Here is a 22,584-nt window from a genome sequence, read left to right as displayed (position 1 = left end):
TTTTATATTGTATGTACACATAATAGTACAGATTGATAAACTGCACCAGCTAGCCATGCAAATCTTTTATAATCCCGAACCTAGATCATACTTTCTACTACTCCCTCCGTCCCTATTTATCTGTCCACTTTGGAAGTAAGAATTTGTCCCTATTTATCTGTCCATTTATACTTTCAAAACTAATTTAATGATAGTTTTTCAAATATATCTCCATAATTTCAATTTTCAAAGCTTGACTTATTTAAAACTTGGTTGAATTCATGTTTTCAAGACATAAAGTAGGGGTATTCCACCATTTTCAAGATATTAATTAGAGGTATTTAATGAAAAAGTTCATACAATCAATTATTCCTTGGTATGTGTTTTTTTTTCCAAAATGGACAGATAAAAAGGGACGGAGGGAGTATTATACTAGCCTGTTTAAGCTTTCATATCTTAAAATCTTGATACATGTATTTAATAATATGCATGAGACAAAATGAATCAGGTTTCAAACTTCAACTCTATCTTAAAGAAAAGATAAATTATGAGATTGAGGAGCTTCTTAGTTGTAAACTTGGAACAAAGTCCTTTCTTTCTCCCTGATTCATGATTCACATATACTCTACTCTGTCTACAGTATGTTGGGTAGAAATCTCATATCTCCGGTTCTCATCAAACTTATTTGTTTAATAAATTTAATTATATAGACTACGGGGATTCTAAATTTGACTTGAACTTGGTGTAGTTGGCCCATTTTTCAGTTATTTACATTGATGAAGTTCGATATAAAATATATTTTTTTTTATTTACATGAATGATTACAGAGAGACAGTATCCAGAGAGGCCCTAGGTCTCTTAATTGCTAGCTGCTCGAAGAAAATAGTGATAGGTTTGCGTTAAAGAAATTGGGTGCTGGAGGTATATGGCCGTTTGGATGAGTTTAAAGTACTTGTTTAAAGTAAAAAAAGTGAAGTATAAGTTTTAGAAGCAAGTTATGACTTATAAGTGATTAAAGTGTTTGATTAAGAAGTAGAAGTCATGAAACAAAAACTAGTATTCTTAACTTTTTACAAATACTTTTTGATTTTTTACACAAACGGCACAAATAAGTGCTTTTAACTTATAACTCCATAAATCGGCCTGCCAAACACCCACATTATCAAGCACGGGGAATTCAAATCAAAGGTAAATCTCAGCAGAATCATGAGCTCATGTCTTGATCACTTTGATATATCTTGTTTTTCACAGCATTGTAATTTCCAAATTCAAGCAAAAGCCTAGAAAATAGTAACCCGCACAAGGCATCTTTTTCCCTCCATCATTGTGTGTGTTCAAACGAGTATGAGTTGGTTCCCCACCAAGCTAAAATGGTAATGTTAGTGAATAAAAATGCTTGGTCCATATAATACTCGATTAGTCACATGCCACAATCCCATCATATTGACCACCATTAACAATTTGTGCTACTCAATACCCTTCTTAGTTCTTAGAGAAGATTCTTCACTTTCCCACAATGAGGTATATTTATCAACTACTTGATCTCCCATGATTGCTTCCAGATCTTCCATGTGTTGCCACAATTATCAATACTAAAATATTACATATCTAGAGTTGTCAAGTACTGTTCTCAGCACAATGTAAAAGTAGTTGTGAATATGTGACTCGTGTTTTTGCTTTGTAGTTATGACTTATAATCCACTTCATAACCTACTTATCGCTTATAATTGACTGTCGTTTTAAGTTTATCGAACGGCCCCATAGTTTCTTTTTAGTTCATCTCCATATTCTAAATGTTTCTTTCCAACAACTTGATGAGTTCCAGGTCACATTATTCCTTGTAGCAAAATTCCCAACGCAAAGATGACATTTCTTGATCCAAATGACATGGTATCCCGATTCTGCTGTTGGAAAATATCGAATGTCTGAGGGAGAAGTCACCATTATATGCTTTCTCCTTTCTTTTTTTGGTAATTTTATTGAAGCTTCCTTGATTCTGAAACAGTCCTTGAAAATGATGGTTAACTATCTTGCACAAATGAATCCTATTAGGATGTAATATAATAATTTATGGAAATTTGTTGGTAAAGCGAGTTGAATAGAGTGGGAGAACTGTCATATCATATCGCCAGATTCTAATCTTAAAATTACAGAGGTCGTGATTCCTATGGTGATGGCTAAAATTTTGACTTATCCTGGGCGCGTAACAAGTCATAACATAGAAAAGCACATTCCGCTTCTGCATATGAAATATGGCCAAGCTGAGTGCAGGGTAGATCGATAATATTAGCCAGGTGATGTTTTAAATAATAGAAATGCTACGTTTACAGAAAGGGGTACAGAAATATGTACAGAATGACATGGATTCCACTATCATCTGGACATGTGTACTCTATTGTTATTTTTCTTTAGCTACATGTATTCCACTATCATCTGTATATGTTTTCTCTGTTGTTGTTTTTCTTTAACGGTATACTCTATTATGTTTTTTCAGCTCTGAGTACTACTATTTATTATACACATGGGTTATATCTATAATATGTTTTCTTTTAAATCTGTTATCCAATATAGTAATTATATCTGTATTATTATATTTATGATCTAACAATTTTTCCTAAATAATAATAACATAGTACACATATACAGATGATAGTGGAATCCACGTCATTCTGTACATACTTCTGTATCCCTCTCTGTGAACGTAGCATTACTCTTATGATAAAGATTGTAAAATCTCTGCTGGTAATTTACTGAGTAATAAAATGGTTGTGATGTTGTTCAGACATTACATTAGAAGCTCAGATTGCCAGAGTTTTATATGATATATGAGCGGAAGCTGCTACACTCTGTCTGAAAAGCTTGCACTGGAGGAACTGCCCCCTCATTATGTCACAATTTATTTCCAAAAAATCGCACTAACCCTTCAATATTAGTCAGATGGTTGCTTGTGTTGGCCAGCAATTGATTGGCGGACTGCCCTCCTGAAGAACAAATGGGATGTTATCGTCAGATATTATTTAAGGTCGTTGAGGAGAACTCGCAGAACATGTTATGAATCCCGAAAGGGGTTGTTCAGAGGCCTTCAGTAAATCATTGTCTGAATTTCTTCAAAGTATGTGCGGAAGGATCATCAAAAGGTAGTTGATGTTGGATCTGAAATTGGAGCAATTGTTGCACATAGTATCGGTGAGCCAGGAAGACAGATGACGTTAAAGGCATTCCACTTTGCTGGAGTTGTCAGCATGAACTTGCTGGATTGGTTTTGCTCTCTTGTGTTGATAAATTCTCTATTATTTCTAGTCATAAAGAAAATCCAGGCAAATTGGCACATTTGTTTGCTAACTTTCCTTTCTGAAAGATTCGCAGTATGCAGGATACCAATGGGGTGAACTTGTCATCACCTTCTTGGGCCTTTTCACTTTTAAACTCTATAAGAATGTTTACTGCATGGCTCTTCATCCTATACAATTAATGTTGTGGTCACTGGAACTTGAACTCACCAAAGTTCAAGTTCATGCACTTTCTGGGCATGATAGCACAATTTGTTTGGTTTTTACTTGGTCTACAGATCCACAGGTTTTAAATTTTAACCACCTCCAATGATACCACTATAAAATTTTGGGAATGGGAACCCTGACACCATAAGAAGTCTGTAAGAGCACTGGTTCCACAATGAGGATAATTTTGCATCTGCTTCACCTGAAAACATCAAGAAATACAATCTTCTAAGAGGGGAGTCTATGCTTAACAAGTTAACATGGCTTCAAGGCATAACAGAATGATTAACGCAATGGCAGTCAATAAGGATGGTTTGATGGTCACAGGAGGTGATGATGGAAGTCTCTGGTTTTGGGATTGGATGACAGGCCAAAAAGTTTGCTTCCGACAAAACTTCAACCTGGTTCCATGGATCGTGAAGCTCACATATATGCTACCTCATTTGTCGTCACAGGTTCAAGACTGGTGACATGTGAAGCTGACGGTAAAGAGTTGGAAAGAGGAAACAATCACTATGTGAAGTTAACTATTAATTTGAGATTAGCTGCAATGTTTAAGATTTTTGAATCGAATTTTGATCAAAAGTCTTAACATAAATATGATCTAGAAATTACAAAAGATGCTACAAATGCCAGGAGCATCCTATAGACATGCAAATACATAAAGGGGAACTTTTCAAACTTTTATTTTAATACTGTGAACTCCAAACATAACTTTTCATTTATTTGTCCTGACAAGAACTAACAATTCAATCTCAAACAACACATAAATCTTCTTCGCTACTTGATCGTTGATATATATGGACAGGTCTGTTCTTTATTAAGTCCAACGAATAAGGGGAATGACGGAGAATTTCATGAGGCCAACTTTGCAATGGAAGCCATTGCGTTCACCACAGGCCAGATAGTAAGGCTTCCGGTTTTTCAACACCAACTCAAAGCCAGTTCCTCCACCTTGTGTCACTGATGCCAACTTTTTCGCCCCACGTAGGTCGCAATTCACAAAACTACGATAATTTCGTAGCAGATACACACTGTGAGGAAATGTAGTATTGCTTGGCGGATCATACTTGAACACTGCAGTGGCAAATTTCACATGCATAAGTAAATGCGGAAACAAAAACAACTACAAATTTTAGTAGCATGCATTTTAGTAACATATATATGTGTGTAATTGTGTATAGGAATACCTAGAGTGTCATTGAGATAAAAGGGGCCGTTCTTGATAGCCCAGTTTGTGTAGTTAAAGCCAAATTGCCATTTCTGGTCGTCGCCAACGACGATCCTTCTGGAACGCTGCCTAACATTTGGACCTTTCCATGGCCAGCCAGCCGTAAAATTGAAGCCCGGAGGAGTGCTGTAATTCTGTGGAGTGTTGGGGGAATTCCATGGCCAGCCGGAAGTAAAGTTGAAGCCAGGATTCCAACTTTGAGGCCCATTAGTGAAGTTTCTGTTAGCATCACTCACTGCCAGCAATGCAGCTGCTACAAATAATAGCATGACTAGTTGTTCATACTTGGAAGCCATGATAGTTAAGACACTTCAGAAGAGAACGCTTGGTAAGAAATATAAAGATTGTTTGTGATTAAGGGAGTACTCAGTAATGAGCTTTATAACACAAACTTATTGACAAATCTAGAAGAGGAGGAGAGTGCAAATTGGCCTAATGTTCAAGCATTTCCTAGTTCTTTGTAAATGGGTGGTGTGGTAAAATTTTGAGTCCACGCTTGAGTATTTTCCTAAACATAATTTAACTGTTTATAGCCATATATCATGAATAAGTAAATTTTTTTCTTCAACGTACTAGTACTATTGTGTGATACATTTAATTCAATTTGCACGCACTTACAATATTAATCATGCTTTAATTACTTAGTAATTTCATCATAGTGGGTAGGTCATACAAATTAGTGTAAATGGAAGATGTCTTCTCGTCCCGCTGGCGTTGAAAAAACTGGAAAGAGATCCAAGAACATGTCAACGAAGTTTACTTCCATTAGTAGTTCATTGTATTGCATTCGAACCTGAAAATAAGTGCATCTAAATTCAAATAGTTGGCCGCATGCATTACACATTCGAAGTTTGTCATGACGATTTCTTCGAGTCCTGTATGTATTTAAAAAAAAAACTTCAACTTAAAGTCCAGCGAATGCTTGATCGTATCCCGCAGACTTTGAAGTTTGAAGTAGTAAAATTTTGGGTAAAAACTAACGGTACATACATATACCAGCAACAGGGTGTTCCTTCTTCCCACTTAACTCTTTTTCCAGCTAAAGTTTTACTCAGGATTCGTCTCAAGCATTTGATTTTCTTCTCAATGCCTGCATTATATTATTTCAATCTTTAATCATTTTTATATAATGTACAAGTCCAAAACTTCAATTGCTCAATTCACTTTAAGTCAAAATAATTATTCACAATTTCTCACGGCCTTTTTCACTGAATAATTAAGTTTGTAAGGGGGAGTTAGGGCTTTTAGTTAAGTGGAGGCAAGGGATACGATTTTTCGCAAGCTTTTAATTAGGGGTGAGTTTTCTTCTATACTCTTGTTTTTTTAATATTTTTTTGAAGTTAATGGAGGAAATTTAACGAACCGTACGACCGCCACCTTATTAAAAGGTGGATGTAAAGTCCAGTCTCCATTTATAGCCAATATTTTTGTAAAATTTGGAAAACTACGACCACCACTTTGTTGTTTACTCATTTACTAATACTAAATTAAGAGCATTTTTATTAGTATTATTTAAAATAATTAGTTAGAATAATATAAAAAAATAAACATGCTCTTGCAGCAATACTTTTGTATCTGTTCATCATTTCAATTCAAATAGCTATATTGCAGTGCTAATACTGTAGTTTACTATAAGTGAGAGGGAGTGAAGTGTAATTTGACACTATGTGACAGTTGTCTAGTTGTCTGTTATATTTCTGTTACAAACTAAGGTGGTGGTGCAGAGGGCAGAGCCTATAAAAAGGCTGCAGAGCCACACATTGTGTTTCAGAACAATTTTCTCTAAATGAATCATTCTCAAGCTATCTTCTATCTGTTATTAGCTTAACTTTTTCTTTATGGTATCAGAGCCACTCAGATGAGATTGATAGCTTTCATCTATTTCTTTCTGTAATTGAGCACGAGTATTTGTCCGTACAACAATGGCGAATAGAAACACCTATTCTGAGATGCAAAATCCTCTATATCTACATCCTTCGGATGGACCGATGACAGTGAGTGTTGCGAAATTGACTGGTTCTAGTGACTATCGCACCTGGAAGCGCTCGATTGAGATTCAATTAGCGACTAAACGAAAGCTTGGATTCGTAACTGGAGAGCTTGTTCGCAACACAACAGATGTAATTGAGAGTGAACAGTGGGAAACTTGCAATAATCTGGTAATTTCTTGGATTCACAACTCTGTTTCTGATTCTATTCGCAAATCTATACTGTTTTTCAACAATGCTAGTGAGATTTGGCTGATTTTGGAGAATCGATTTGCTGTAACGAACGGATCACGAAAATATAAACTCACTAAAGATCTATTTGCTGTGCATCAAGATAAATTGAGCGTTGTTGATTTTTACACAAATCTGAGTAGTATTTGGGATGAAATTGAGGCTATGAACATGCTACCTGTATTGGAATATCCAACACCAGAGATACACAAACTATTAGATGTGTTAAACACTCAGAAGGAAGAGTCAAAGCTTTTTTACTTTCTCAATGGACTCAATGAGTCATACAGTGCATTGAGGAGTCAATTGTTAATGACTAATCCTTTGCCATCAGTAGAAGCTGCTTGTTCTGTCATACAGCAAGAAGAACATCAAAGAGAAGTGCTCAAACTCTCTTGTGATGATGAAATCTCTGCTATGTATAGCAAGGGAGTAACTGCTGTTAGTGACAAATCTGGTGGTGACAAGGCTGTATTATGCACAAATTGTCACAAAAAAGGACACTCTGTGGATAAGTGTTGGTTCAAAATTGGATTTCCTGACTGGTACAATAAGAACTCCAAAAAGCCAGGATCAAAGTTCATATCAGGAGGAAACAAAAGACAAGTGCAAAAATACAGTAGTAATAATGCAATTCAGCAAAATGATGTCAGAAATTCTGACTCAGGTGTAAATCTTACAGCATCACAACTGGCACAGCTACTCAAACTATTACCACGGTCATCTAAAGAACAGGAGATTGATGATGAATTTGAATCATTCTCTGGTATGGTGACATGTAATGCAGTGCAAAATAAGAATTCACAATGGATCATGGATTCTGGAGCCTCAGATCACATGACATCTTCATTGGAACATCTTATCAATGTAGTGCCTGTTGACACAGTCTCTACAATTACATTGCCAACTGGAGATGTCACTGTGATTACTCATGTTGGAGATTTGGTTTTATCTAGTGGTCTGAAACTTAATAGAGTGTTATATGTACCACAGTTCCAACATAACTTTCTGTCAATACATAAGCTGGCAGCAGAGAACAAGTGCAATGTGAAGTTTTACCAGGATCATTGTGAAATCTTTGATGATATTACAGGCATTGCCAGAGCTACAGGACATCTGGTGAATGGTTTGTACTATTTGTCAGATGTGAACAAACCATCTGTCTCAGCAAATGCTGCAGAATAGTCTCAAAAAGAAAAAATGTGGAGTTTATGGCATCACAGATTGGGGCATGTATCCAAAGCTGTGTTGTCAAAAATTGCAGAAGTAAAGCAATTCATTTTTTCAGATGAGCAGACTTGCATCACATGTCTACTGGCAAAATTTCCAAAATTGTCATATGAGCATAGTTCAAGCCATGTTGCTGTAGTGTTTGACTTGATACATGTGGATACTTGGGGACCCTACAGAACAGCTACTAGAGATAAATTCAAATATTTTTTGACAATTGTGGATGATCATTCCAGAATGGTATGGGTGTATTTGATGCAAAGCAAGTCTGATTATCTGTCAAAATTCAAATCATTCTATGAGTATGTGTATACTCATTTCACTAAAAGAATAAAAGTGTTGAGCTCTGATAATGCTCCTGAGTTTGAAGATGGAGACTGCAGGGAGTTTTACAGGGCTAATGGCATGGTGCATCAAACTTCTTGTGTGAATAGGCCTCAACAGAATGCTAGAGTTGAAAGGAAGCATAGAAACATCCTGGAAGTTGCTAGAGCTTTGAGACTTCAGGCTGGTCTGGAATTGAAATATTGGGGGGATTGTGTAATGACAGCTGTGTATATTATCAACAGACTTCCAACTCAAGTGCTGGATTATAAAGTTCCATATGAAATATTGTTTAAAGAATCTGTGGATTATGGTGATTTCAAAGTGTTTGGTTGTCTGTCATTTACTGCAACTAGCAAAACTACAACTGACAAATTTGCAAATAAAGCAATTCCTTGTGTCTTTTTGGGATATCCTCCACATAAGAAGGGCTACAGATTGTTGGATTTAATGACAAATGAGATTCTTGTGTCCAGAGATGTGAAGTTTCATGAACATGTGTTTCCATTCAATAAGAACTCCACTGATTACTACATGACACCTATTCCTACATAGTTGCCTCATACTGTACCAACACAGTTTGTGGATGATATGTTTGAACAGACAAATCTTACTTCTGATCACAGTCATGATGGAGATCATCAGACTCATAATGATGATAATTCTCAGACTGAGAATAATGTTGAAGCTGCTGTGATAAGAAGATCCTGCAGACAGGTAAAAAAAACCTATATGGATGGACAGTTATTCAACTGCACTGGCATATTCTGATTGTTACAAAGATACTGCAGAAGTCCATGTCAGTAAACAATTCAATTGTTTTCAAGTGTCTTTGACTGCAACTGCAGATCCAGTTCATTTTTCTGAAGCAGTTCATCATGAGCATTGGGTGAAGGCAATGAATTTAGAAATGGATGCTTTAGAGAAAAATGAAACCTGGGATATAGTTGAGCTTCCTCCAGGCAAAAAGGCTATAGGCAGCAAATGGTTGTACAAAACTAAGTACAATCCAGATGGCACTATTGAGAGGCATAAGTCCAGACTTGTGATTTTAGGTTGCAAGCAAACTTATGGTGTGGATTATGACCAAACTTTTGCTCTAGTGGCAAAAATGTCCACTGTTAGAGCTTTGCTAGCTGTCATTGCAATGTATGATTGGGTGGCAGTACAAATGGATGTCACCAATGCATTTTTGCATGGTGACTTGGATGAAATAGTCTACATGAAACTGCCATTAGGATATGGTGGACTTGGGACTAGAATTGTGCAAGGAATGACTCCTGGCAAAACACTAACCAAACCTGAATTGGTGTGCAGGCTCAAGAAGAGTTTGTATGGGTTGAGACAAGCCCCAAGGCAGTGGAACAAGAAACTCACTGTCACATTGTTGAATATAGGCTATATTCAGTCTAAAAGTGACTACAGCCTATTTTCAAAAACCTCAGGCCAGACAATTACTCTTGTATTGGTCTATGTAGATGATCTGTTAATTGCTGGCAACAACTGTGCAGCTATATCAGATCTAAAGCTTATGCTATCTCAAGTATTCCATATGAAAGATTTGGGTACAGTCAGGTATTTTCTTGGAATAGAGATTGACAGGTCTGCCTCTGGATTATTCATTTCTCAGAAAAAATATGTGACAGACTTACTCAAACAACATGACTTGTTGGCAGTCACTCCTTTGAAAGTGCCTTTGGATGCTCATCTTAAACTTAGTCCTAATCAGGGTCAAGCCTTGACTAATCCTCATCCTTATCAGCAGCTGTTAGGCAAGCTTATTTACTTGACAGTTACAAGGCCAGACATCAATTATGATGTTCACACTCTGGCTCAATTCATGCACTCTCCTACTGATGTGCATTTGCAGGCTGCAAGAAGGCTGTTAAGATACTTGGCTGGTACAAGGGATCAAGGTCTGTTACTTGCATCCTCTTCTGCAGCTGAACTGACTGCATATTTTGATTCTGATTGGGCCAGTTGTCCTTTTACAAGAAGGTCAACTACAGGCTTCTGCTTGCTACTTGGAAAGTCTCTTATCTCTTGGAAGAGTAAAAAGCAAAATGTGGTTGCTCGATCATCAGCTGAAGCAGAATATAGAGCAATGGCTCATACTGCTTGTGAACTAACATGGATGGCTGCACTACTGAAGGACATGGGGGTACAGATTCCTACTGCTGTGCTGCATTGTGATAATGTGGCTGCTATCTCTATAGCTGCTAATCCTGTTCAGCATGAGAGAACTAAACACATTGAGCTGGATTGTCATTATATTAGAGACAAGGTGCATTCTGGAGATATCATCACTAAGTATGTTCCTTCTTAATCTCAGCTTGCTGACATGCTTACCAAGCCAATCTCAGTCAAGCAACACAAGTTTCTGCTGTCCAAGCTTGGTGCATCTGGACCTCCATCTGCACAGCTTGAGGGGGAGTATTGCAGTGCTAATACTGTAGTTTACTATAAGTGAGAGGGAGTGAAGTGTAATTTGACACTATGTGACTGTTGTCTAGTTGTTTGTTATATTTCTGTTACAAACTAAGGTGGTGGTGCAGAGGGCAGAGCCTATAAAAAGGCTGCAGAGCCACACATTGTGTTTCAGAACAATTTTCTCTAAATGAATCATTCTCAAGCTATCTTCTATCTGTTATTAGCTTAACTTTTTCTTTAAGCTACTTAAATCAGCTAAATGATATTTTCTGTCCCGAAAAAGTTATAAAAGAGAACATAGTTGCAACTCATAAATAAATTTAGCTCTCATCCAATTGAAAGCTAAAACATTACGCAATTTGGGATAAAACAAATTGACTTTAATAAAATTTATATCGGCCAAGGACCACAAAAGGTGCTAATTATGCCAGAGACATATTAAACACTTGCAAATACATGAAGGGGAGTACTACAAACTTCAACTAAAAACACGTTCATTATTGTTTCGACAGAATACTAAAAATGTTTAAAGAAATCGACGTTGTGTCGGTTATGTTTAGTAACCCCAACGAATAAGCGGAATGACAGAGAATTTCATGAGGCCATCTCTGCAATGAATACCATCGTGCTCGCCGCAAGCAAAGTAGTAGGGCTTCCAATTCTTCAGCACCAACTCAAATCCATTGCCTCCGCCTTGTGTCACTGATGCCAGCCTTTTTGCACTTCGCAGGTCGCAGTTCACGAAACTCCGATAATTCTTTAGCTGATACACGCTATGAGGAAATGTAGTATTGCTTGGTGGATCATACTTGAACACTGCAACCACAACATACACAAGTAATTAGTTATGTGACCAAACTTTGCCTTTGGTGTCCTTATTAAATTACAAGAATACTGAGGTTTCCGGTCTAATACCATGTTAAATGATCAATTCTGACTATACTAAGATGAGCTATAGAAAATTTACCTAAAGTGTCATTGAGATAGAAGGGGCCGTTTTTGATAGCCCAGTCAGAGTAGTTAAAACCATAGTGCCATTTCTGGTCATCGCCAACGACAACTCTCCTTGACTTAGGAACATTTGGGCGTCTCCAAGGCCAGCCACCTGTGAAATTGAAGCCAGGCGGACTGCTGTAGTTTCGCGGGATGTTTGGTGAATTCCATGGCCAACCGGCTGTGAAATTGAAGCCAGGAGGACTGGTGTACTTGGGTGGAACATTTGGGCTATTCCAGGGCCAACCAGAGGAATAGTTGAAGCCAGAATTCCAGTTTTGTGGCCCTTTGGGGAAGTTTCTGTTGGCATCGGTGACTACCAACAATGTAGCTGCTAGAAGCAACAGCATGACTAGTTGTACATGCATGGAAGCCATGTTAAGTAAGTCACTCAAAATTGATTATACTTGTAAGCAAATATTAATTAGATGGTTTGTGATGAACTGAGGACTAATCAATGAGCTTATATAGCACCACTCCAGTAAATCTAGAAGACGAGAACCGGGAAAGGTGCAAGTTGGCCTAATATCCAAGCGTTTCCTGATTCTCAAGCAAATGGGTTGGTGTCATGATTTTAAATTTAAGTCCACATTTGGGTCTTTCACAAACATATCCTAATTTCTCATATCTGCTAATTACTTTTCGGACATGTAAAAAAGATACTACATCCGTCACCGGTAACTAATTTTTTTGGATCTCTCAAAAAAAATTAATTAATAATTAATATATTCATATACTACATTTTTTGACATTCATTATCTTATTTTGTGTGATCGAAATTAAAATCGAAAATTCTGACTCAAAAATATGCCAGTTAAACTGACTTACCTGGTAATTTTAAACATGAGTTTGATGTACACAAACACTTAAGGGTTCAATAAGTGGTCTAAATGCAATGATAGGGAAAATATATCTATGGTAAGTTGTTGTATAAAATTGTCTAGGTGAGAACTCCTGGTGTAATTACTCGGTAATTATCCATGATTAGTGGATTACTAATGACTTGTGAGTGCATGGAAGTCTTCCCCTTGGCGTTGATAAAAGACACCCAAGAATATGTCAACCAAGCATTGCTTCAAGTCTTCAAACATAAGCATGTTGTATTGCATTTGAACCCGAAATTGAGTGCAGCCAAGATCAATTGGGTGAATCAACTAGTGCGCGGTGTAATACTAGTTACGTTGTGATGACGATTTGTTCAGCTCCCAAATTATTGTACAAAAGTTGACTTACAAAGAACATTAATTACAGACACAACAGCAAAAAGAAATAAAATCAGTTAAAAGGAATTGTATTGCCTTGTCTCGTTAAGTTGATTAAAAGAGATATACATTTACAGGTATATTTTTATTTTCTTATCCATAAGTTATAAATTCATGTGTATTTACAATTATTTTTATGCATTAATTTATTGCAAAATAGAAAACTAGGAGCTTTATTTATTATTGTACGCGATATAATTTGTTTAATAGAACAAAAAAAATATGTAAAGATTTATTTGATATAAATAAAATAAGGGAAGTAATTAATAGTATCACTCAGCTTTTTTTTTTATGAAAGATGACATTTTAGAGCATTTCCAATGGTGTTGGCTAAAAGTGGTTGGCGAAATTGGACCAGCAAGACGTTATGTAAAATTTGTCAAACCCGTAAGACATTTTGTTTCGATGGTATTGACTATATTAGTTGGCTATATTATAAAATTAGTATGTTATGAATACTTAGTTGTTATAAATAGAATATATCACTTGAATATAGTAATAAATGATACAGATTGCCTACAGGTATGTAGAGGTTTTCACAAATATAAACAACACAGGAGGTTGACTATATTTATAGACAAGGGGAGTGACGCATTAGAGTTGGTTTTTTTTTACACATTCTCTATATTTTTATTTATGATATATATTTATGATTTTTAGTTAATAGTTTTATGTGGTTAGAGATGCTCTTGTAATTTCCCATTTGGACTATTTTATATGTATAGAGGTTTTATTATTACATTATGATGGGATCCATCAAAACTTATCAAAACTTTTGAAGATTTGAGAAAATTTTGTGAATAGTTTCTATCGTAATTTTTCTCAAATGATATGTCGAAGTCTGATTCGCTCACAATTTTCCATTTTATCTTTTAGTGGAGAAATTTGGAAAAAAAATTTGAGTACGCAGCGTTATCCTTTTTTATATACAGCATGTTATTAAGGTATCACCATAATAGCATCCAGGTGCAGAAATAACAAAGTTATACAAATAAAAAATTTAAGCAATTTTTTTTGCCAGAAAACAATCAATCAATCAATATATATATTATATACTTATATATAATAAGCGTAAGGGAGATAATTTGGTCGCATGGTTCTCTGGTCCAAAAGTTTATCATCCGTTGGATCTTATATTGAACAAATAAGCACCGTTAGATTGGAAAATTAACTTCTGTTCTATAAGGCAACTGATATCACCTTGCATATTTATAATTCCTTTTCTGAATCCAAAACAAATTCTGTCTTTCACGTGTATATGATTTTTTTAATCCCAAATAAATATTTCCTACCAGTTTATTCGTAGAATCATATAAATCTCACCGTCACAATTTTTTTATAATATATTTTAAAATTAATAAGCCGGATTTATGTGATTAGCAAATACAAAAACTTTTTCTTAATCCAAAATAGATTCCACCTTCTTATTGCATGTTTATGATTCCTTTTCTTAATTCAAAAACAAATTATGTTTATCAATTTTAATTTAGAACCATATAAATTTTTTGAAAAATATTTAAATCACATTATATATTTTTTATTTATTTTTAACCTAGAAACCCGCAACCGCTACCCTTCGGATCACGCAATAGCGTTAATCCACCCTTTGGGAGTCGAACCTGTGACCAAGAGGATACATGTCCTCTCTTTATCCAGCTAAACCAACCCTTGCGGGTTATTTAAATCACACTATAATAATTCTAATATAAAATACATTTATAAATATAATCTAATAAGAGTTGGCAATAACGTATTCCACTCAAAATATATTAAAATTTGATAGAAAGAATTTAATACTTTGGCATGGTACATACGAGAAAAGGAATGGTTTCATTACAATAGTTTATTTGAAGCCATTAATGGCTGTGATGATGTATTTACCACAGTTCTAACTTACAAACAAATTATAATTTCGAATTTTATTTTATTGAAAATTTTAATTTATTATTTATAAATTAAATTTCTTCACACCATTTAAAATATATTTAAGAAATTTATAAATAATTAAAAAGCTCCCGTGCCTTGCACGGGCTATAAGCTAGTATATATATATATAAAGGAGGATGCGGGCGTCTCTAGAATTGTTCGGTTTTAGTCTTTTGATTTTTCTTAAATTTCGAATAGAAAATATAGTTATAATTCAAAAAATCAGGTTCAAGAATTCTAAAAGTAATAAAACTCTTTTCTTATCGAATTCTAAAGATGATACAATTATTTTCTCATTTAGTATTTTTTATTGAATTCTAAAGATGAGACAATTCTTTTCTTATTTAGTAATCCTAATAGAAATAGGATTAAATTTATTCAAACTAACAAAATCATAAATAAAATACAATGTATATTTAAGATTTGTAAGGTAATATGTACAATTTTTATTATCGATTTAGTCTTATAATTTTCTTAAATTTCGAATAGAAAATAAAAGATTGTAAAGATAATAATCATTAAAAAAACTATTAGCAACAAAAATTAGAACCATACAAGAATAATAATTTTTAACTAATAAATAGGCATCAAAAAATAAATATAATTAACAAATAAAATAATATATAAAAAATAGGAATCATATATTAATTTTATGATAATGTAAATGGGCTTGATTAGTATTGTGTTTGACGGGCACGGGAGGCGGCCCAAACTAATTTTTATCTAAATAATAATAAATTTTCTATTAGTATTATGTTTGACGGGAAAGTCGCTAAAATAATTTTTATAAAAAAATAATAATTTTTAACTAATAAATAGGAATCAAAAAATAAAAATAATTAACAAATAAAATAATATATAAAAATAGGTATCATATATTGATTTTATGATAATGTAAATGGTTCTTGATTAATATTTCGTTTGACGAGCACGGGAGGCGGCCAAAACTAATTTTTATCCAAATAATAATAAATTTTCTATAGTATTATGTTTGACGGTAAAGTCGCTAAAATAATTTTTTATCTATGTTATAATATATTTTTTTGTTACACAATTCAAAATAATCTTTAATTTTGTCATAATTAGAATAATTTTTATTAGTATTGTGTTTGACAGTAAACCGACTCAAACTAATATCTAAATTATAATGTTTTGTTATAAGTATTGTGTTTGACAAGGGAGCGGCTCAAACTAATTTTGATCTAAATTATAATATTTAATTTATCATAAAAATAATAATTATGGATTAGTATTGTCTTTGACGGGAGGGGGGTTCGAACTAATTTTATTATTAGTATTATGTTTGACAGGATGATCACTTAAACATATTTTTATATCAATTATAATATTTTTTATTTGTGATATATTTAATGGGAAGATGACTCAAAATAATTTTTATCCTATTATAATTCTGATTCATATCAAAATTTATCACGCCGCCGCGAAGCGCAGCTTTTTTCACTAGTTTTTATATAAAGGTAAATTCAAATAATTTTTAAAGTTTTAGTGAAGTACGGATCCATTCGTAATTTAGCCAAAGGTCCAGGCCCAGGTCCAGAATTTTAAAATACAAATCAAACAGATCCATGTCGCGCAATCACTCACTCGCTCTCACCTTCAGTCATCACTGTGCGTCTGTATAATTTTGATTTCGCCGGAGAGAGATGGGCCGTACAATATCACAGCAAGCTTTCGACGACACGGTCAGGGAAAACATAGAAGATCTAGGCATGGACCCCACCGAAGCCCTTCAAGACGCCGTTGAAACTCTCACTCTCCAAGGCGTCGATCTCTCCGGTATTCTTATACACACCACTACTAATCTAATTTAGCTTTCAACTCATCTCGCTATGATTCTGTACTCTTAAATATTTGATTTGATGTAGGTATTGTTACTTGTGCTCCTGGGGAGACTAATCCAGTGATCCAGTGTTTGGATAAACTTAAGCAATTTAAAATTGATGATTTTAGAATTAAAGTTGAGTTTGAGTTGGAGGAGCAATTGGATCGACTTACGGAACTGTGTCGTGTTGAGGGATCGGGTAATGCTGCTATTGCAACTAGAAATGGTGCTTTGGAATTGGTGTGTTTGATTTGTTCCCAACTTCCTAGTGGTTGCGCGGGGCAGCTTTCGGCTCTCAACGCTATGGCGTTGTTACTTCATGGTATGGCGCTTGTGAGAGAAGTCGTCGTGATAGTTATGTCAACATTTTGTATTAACAAGTGTCAGCTATATGTTTATTAAAATTATTGTGTTGAAGATATATAGCCTTAGCCTTTGATGTACTTGTGATATTTGCATAGTACTCCATTAATTACGATATGTGCTCAACTGCTCATCAACAATTTATATGTATAGAAAGAAGTGTCACGGCCTCAGACATGATATAGAAGTAATGGTAGAATGTGATACTGTAACTTATAAGCGCGAGTGATATGGCGTACAGTTAAATCTTGTTTGGATCAGAGCTGTTGTATTATCGGTGGCAAGTGATGTTTAGATCTTTCGTCTGCAGATCTTCAGTGTACTGAAATATTTCGACGTAGCAATGGACCAAAGGTTGTGGTGCGCATTCTAAATGATGGAAGCGATAATGTTGCAGTATTGAGTAGTGGTTTTGCAGTTGTTGCTGCGGCGGCAACTGGTAATGAGGTCCTCAAGGAACTATTTATGGACCTGAAAATTGATGAGCTTATGGTTAAAGTGTTGAAAGAAGAGAAGATTGAGACTATTTCTAGTCTTTATGATGCTATTCGAGTTCTGTTAACGGCTGATGATAATCGTGTTGTGGCTTCCCAAGTAAGTAAATTGGTTATTCTTATAAGTTATAACTTTTGTACCTGGTGGTAAGTTGCAATTTTATATGACTGTTCCCAGCTACTAAAGCAAATAAGACCCGGAATTCCAATTCTCGAAGTAGCTTAAATTTGCTACAATTGTCCCCAAGTGAATGATGAATTTGAGATTTCGTTAGAACTAATTAGGCTATGCTTCAGCAGAGCCTCAGTTACTGTGCATTGATTTTAAAGTCTAGGAGATAGCAAATTTAGTTGAAAGTGAATTATAAAACCTGTTTCACGTGTTGTGTTATATTTAGGTTTTTGGTTATGCCCGAAGATTTGCAAAGACTGGAATTGCTAAAGCTCTCGTGCGTTCGCTTCGTGATGGGATCCGTTCAACAAGTCTTGTATCTGCAAGCATTGCATTAAAGGCTGTTGCTGTCAATGTGAGTTCGTATATATGTTCAGAATATCATTTGTGTCAATTATGATCTTGCATCATATTTAATCTGTCATTATGATGTTCGCTGAAAGACTAATTAAGGCACTGTAGTTTATCTTTTGATAAAGGACAAGTTTAACTTGCAAGAAACTTATAGCAGGTGAAGGTTCATATATTGATAATGAACATAAAATATTGGAATGTGTGTATATAATGCTTTTCAAGCTATACATTGCTTTGGATGTTTAGCTTTCACGTATAATATGAGTAAGTCAATAGTTGATCGGGAAATGCATCTATCATTGGAGGATAACTTTATTGAACAACTTTCCTTTCTTAATTCTTTTTCTTGAATGTCTGTGCAGTCTCCAAGTTGCAGCTAGTGTCTTATCAGTTAACCCTTGTGATATTGATGAGAATTTTGTTTCATAGTTTACCTGAGAATAAATCTTATGTTTATGTTAGAGCTGTTTGCTTCCTTGATCTTTGAAGTTTAACTTTCATCAAAAGCTCTGATTTCTAAATTTTATTCTGATTTAAGTATTCGCTTGTAGCTCTGTACTCTGGAGTCACTTTCATCTCTCGCCAGTTCACTAATTATACATATTAATGTTGATTCATGCTACTTTGCATTGTAGGATGAGATATGTAGGTCTGTTGCTGAGAGTGGTGGTATAGATGCAATTCTCTGTTGCATCGATGATAGCGGTGAACAGAGAAACCAAATTGTGGCACAAACTCTATGTTCACTGTTGAATAAGGTTTGCCTATGAGCAATGTTTAATGATTTTGCTGCTTGTTGTATGTATGATACGTAAATAAAGGGTATTTATGTAGTAAAACTTGGTGCATAACAGGATAAGTTTGTGTTCTGTTTTACTTTTGTTCCTTCAGATTATAGATATTAATGTAGTAGTGCTCTCAGATATCTTCTCTGTTATGTGGTTTAATAGTTCAGGTGAGATATTGAATAGAGATCATACCGAAACATAGATACCAGCAGCTGAATAATTAAATTAATGTCAACTTTACAATTACACTCAACTACTGATACCAGCAGATTTATGACCATAATTTCGCTACACATACCAAACAAACCCTTCTTCGAGTAAAGTGGCATGCATATTGGTTTTGTTGTGTATTAATTATATATATATATATATATATATATATATATATATATATATATATATATATATATCCTTGCTTGTGTATTTTCATTTTTAGTGATCTTATATGCATGTATTTTGGAATCCACTGTATTGTATTTTTATGGGGCTGTTACCTTAATGATGTTTTCGAATTGGAGTCTTCGAGAGCAGACAATGCAAATTAAACCAGTAATGAGGCATATGCCTTCAGTGTACTAACTTAGGCGTTTTGCAATATAAGAATGAACGCATGGTAGTAGTCTTAATAGATCAAATTTCTATTTTATTATGAGGCCAGAACTTCACAGGTTAGAGTGCATTATTAATTATCCAACATTATTTGTGGCTGTACAGCCTGTACCACAGAAAATGCAACCAATAACTGGTTATTATCTATCATAGTAGAATTCATGAATGAAATTCTATTCTTACAAAGATATTATTTCTCACTATTGAGGATGCTAGAGGTAGATAGTTTGGTGTATGCTCACAATCACACTGGAAGATAATGATATTGTAAGAGATTTGGTTTTTGCTTTTGTTGGAAACACCATAAGCACTCACGGCAAGTCCCTTAATTAGTTGGCAGGTAGTGATGCAAATAAGAATACTATTGTTGCGAATGGAGGTATGGACAAGCTTATTACACTAGCAACCAGATTCTCTGACGATCCATTTGTTCTGCAAGAGGTAAAGAATTTCTCATATGATCATATCTGTACATAGATTGTTGACATTGTGTATTAGGTTACAGATATATGTTTTAATTATAGTGCATAAACTGTTATTCAAATATATCCAGGGATGGACATACAGATGGTCTTACCTGAGCTTAAGCCTGGGATCATTTTGGGAAAAAACAATTGCAGTAGTAGTTATTCATATAATGATTTTTTATATCCCAAATATGAAGCCCAGCTTGTATTTTATATTTTAGCTACAATAGAAATGAAATTTAAAAAAAAAAAAATGATATCTCAATAAAAATGAGATACTAATCTCAAAACAAAAAAGGGATATGGCGAAATTGGTAGATGCTGTAGACTTAATTGAATTGAGCCTTGGTATGGAAACCTACTAAGTGAGAACTTTCAAATTCAGAGAAACCCCGGAATTAATAAAAATGGGCAAATCCCGAGCCAAATCCTATTTTCCAAAAACAAACAAAGGCCCAGAAGGTGAAAAGGGGATAGGTGCAGAGACTCAATGGAAGCTGATCTAACAAATAGCCACTTTCCGTACAAACTAAGTGATCTTTTAAGATTATTCCTATAATTGCTGATGAGTGCCCGTGAACACGGAGGCCCAGTTGATCTTAAGCCCATCCCTTTCTGAAGTTCCTATTTCTGTCCGTGAATATATCGATGTACAGTAAACAGAGATGAATGATAAATTTATTATAACACATTAATACGTGCAAGTCATTCTTTCAAGAAAGAAATATGGATATTTATGAGGCATGTTAACGTCATAAAATGTTTTTGTTTATTTTTTGTGTTTCTTGAACTGAAGAATATTTTGCAACTTAAATATGACGTGATAATAAGTCATAGTAGTTCATATAAATTTCACCTAAATTAACTTGTTTACAGGTTATGTCTATTATATGTACCCTCTCCTTAAGAGCACCGGACAATGCAACTCGTGCTATTGAAGCTGGAGCAGGAGACCTTGCCATACGAGTTATGAATGAGTTTCCTGAAGTACCTCAGCTTCAGAAACATTCGTGTCTGATGATTCGGAATCTTGTGGTTAGAAATCCAGAGAACAGGCAAGTTCTCCTCGATTTACTCACAAGTTTTCTAGGAGTGCTATCTGTTTAAATTTCAATCGTGTTTGTGTTGGGTTCCATATGGGTCTGGTCTGGTCATAGTAATTAGATCCCCCACGTTTTTCATTGTACAGAACTCTTTTACTTGGTAACGGTATTGAGAAGATCATACGGACAGCCAAGAGAAATCATCCAAGCTGCCGAACTGCTGCCACAGATGCTCTCAGGGATTTAGGACTCGACAACTACAATGCATAGATAACATTTACGGAAGTTTAAATTTTTTGCACACGGCTCGGTCTTTGTTGGATGTGCGTGAGGTAGGCCACTTGTATTATATGATATATTTCTGCAAACATTATGTTGGGAAATAGGCAATGGTTTATTCTTCAAGCTGCAATGTAATATTGCATGTACGGTGCAAATGGTTGATTGATCAACCAGGTGTGAATTGTGATTTTAATTGATTGCTGTGTGTTGGGGAAGCAGCACAATCTGAAAAGCCAGGAAGTACAGAAGTGGATTTAAATTTGAATCATTTCAACATATCCTCTCAAATTTACACGAGAAACGTCGCTCTCATTTGTTTATAGATTATAACCCAATCTCTTTTTGTCTCATTTGTTTATAACCCAATCTCTTTTTGTCACTCTCATTTATTTATAAATTGGTGCGGTCAACATATTGAAAAAAGAAATAGAAGTCTGTGAAGTTATGAGGTGTTTAATGTATAAAGTGAAAGTAATAAACATAATCAAATTTATATTATAAAATTTTATTATTTTTTAATAAGTTTTGAAATATAAAAAATCAAGACATGTTTAAAAAATATATATATAAATGTCTGGGACAAAAGGAATACTCTCTCCGTCTTTAAATACTTTTCCTGTTTGCCTTTGACACGTTTGTCAACACACATTTTTTATCATTAATATCTTAATTTTGTATTAGTATTGAATATAAAAACTTTTGAATATAAAAACTTCACCGTATTAAAGTATTCGTAAATACGAATCCAACAAGATCACTCATGATTATATTTAGTCTTATAGATTAGACGTAAATAAGTAATTTTTCTCGTGTCATGAACAGTGCCGACATATGAAAGGGGAAAAATATAAAGAACCGAGGGAGTATTATATTTTTAACCTGCGGTAAAAGGAATGATAACTTGGCTAGTATTATAACATAATTTGAAACAAATTTAAACTTTAAAAATTGACAATATCTCATTCTCTAACGTTCTTCCTCTATAATGTTCTGTTCTCGCAACAATTAAAAAAACAGAATAATGAAAAGTTTATTTCGAAGTCGTGTGGTTAATGATTTCAACCTATAAACAGTAGAA

At 34.6% G+C, this 22,584-nt stretch overlaps 3 protein-coding genes across 3 annotated transcripts; 1 reads left to right on the top strand and 2 right to left on the bottom strand.

Annotated features, from left to right (window-relative positions):
• Positions 1–4,138: 4,138 nt before the first annotated feature.
• Positions 4,139–5,080, bottom strand: LOC108225794 (uncharacterized). Its single transcript, XM_017400751.2, has 2 exons — positions 4,667–5,080; positions 4,139–4,553 (listed from the first exon to the last, which is right to left on the bottom strand). Exons 1-2 carry the CDS (start codon positions 5,001–5,003, stop codon positions 4,297–4,299), a joined length of 594 nt encoding a protein of 197 aa, XP_017256240.1. The 5' UTR covers positions 5,004–5,080; the 3' UTR covers positions 4,139–4,296.
• Positions 5,081–11,284: 6,204 nt separating this feature from the next.
• Positions 11,285–12,352, bottom strand: LOC108225791 (uncharacterized). Its single transcript, XM_017400749.2, has 2 exons — positions 11,878–12,352; positions 11,285–11,726 (listed from the first exon to the last, which is right to left on the bottom strand). The coding sequence occupies exons 1-2, from the start codon at positions 12,278–12,280 to the stop codon at positions 11,467–11,469; spliced, it is 663 nt and encodes a 220-aa protein (XP_017256238.1). The 5' UTR covers positions 12,281–12,352; the 3' UTR covers positions 11,285–11,466.
• A 4,303-nt stretch (positions 12,353–16,655) lies between these two features.
• On the top strand, positions 16,656–21,784 carry LOC108192247 (uncharacterized). Its single transcript, XM_064080300.1, has 8 exons — positions 16,656–16,888; positions 16,978–17,256; positions 17,608–17,891; positions 18,190–18,318; positions 18,953–19,075; positions 20,048–20,155; positions 21,058–21,236; positions 21,371–21,784. Exons 1-8 carry the CDS (start codon positions 16,756–16,758, stop codon positions 21,492–21,494), a joined length of 1,359 nt encoding a protein of 452 aa, XP_063936370.1. The 5' UTR covers positions 16,656–16,755; the 3' UTR covers positions 21,495–21,784.
• The last annotated feature ends 800 nt before the right edge of the window (positions 21,785–22,584 follow it).

This window comes from Daucus carota, chromosome 6 (genome assembly GCF_001625215.2).
Source record: "Daucus carota subsp. sativus chromosome 6, DH1 v3.0, whole genome shotgun sequence".
Lineage (NCBI taxonomy): Eukaryota > Viridiplantae > Streptophyta > Magnoliopsida > Apiales > Apiaceae > Daucus > Daucus carota.
This window is presented reverse-complemented; position numbering and strand designations above follow the sequence as displayed.

Bases quoted from the DNA above. Each gene is read 5' to 3' on its own strand.
- LOC108225794 (XM_017400751.2), bottom strand. From the start codon at position 5,003: ATGGCTTCCAAGTATGAACAACTAGTCATGCTATTATTTGTAGCAGCT. The intron at 4,554-4,666 runs GTATTCCTATAC...TTGCCACTGCAG, and splicing joins TTATCTCAATGACACTCTAG to TGTTCAAGTATGATCCGCCA.
- LOC108225791 (XM_017400749.2), bottom strand. From the start codon at position 12,280: ATGGCTTCCATGCATGTACAACTAGTCATGCTGTTGCTTCTAGCAGCT. The intron at 11,727-11,877 runs GTAAATTTTCTA...TTGTGGTTGCAG, and splicing joins CTATCTCAATGACACTTTAG to TGTTCAAGTATGATCCACCA.
- LOC108192247 (XM_064080300.1), top strand. From the start codon at position 16,756: ATGGGCCGTACAATATCACAGCAAGCTTTCGACGACACGGTCAGGGAA. The intron at 18,319-18,952 runs GTGAGTTCGTAT...TTTGCATTGTAG, and splicing joins TAAAGGCTGTTGCTGTCAAT to GATGAGATATGTAGGTCTGT. The intron at 21,237-21,370 runs GCAAGTTCTCCT...TTCATTGTACAG, and splicing joins GTTAGAAATCCAGAGAACAG to AACTCTTTTACTTGGTAACG.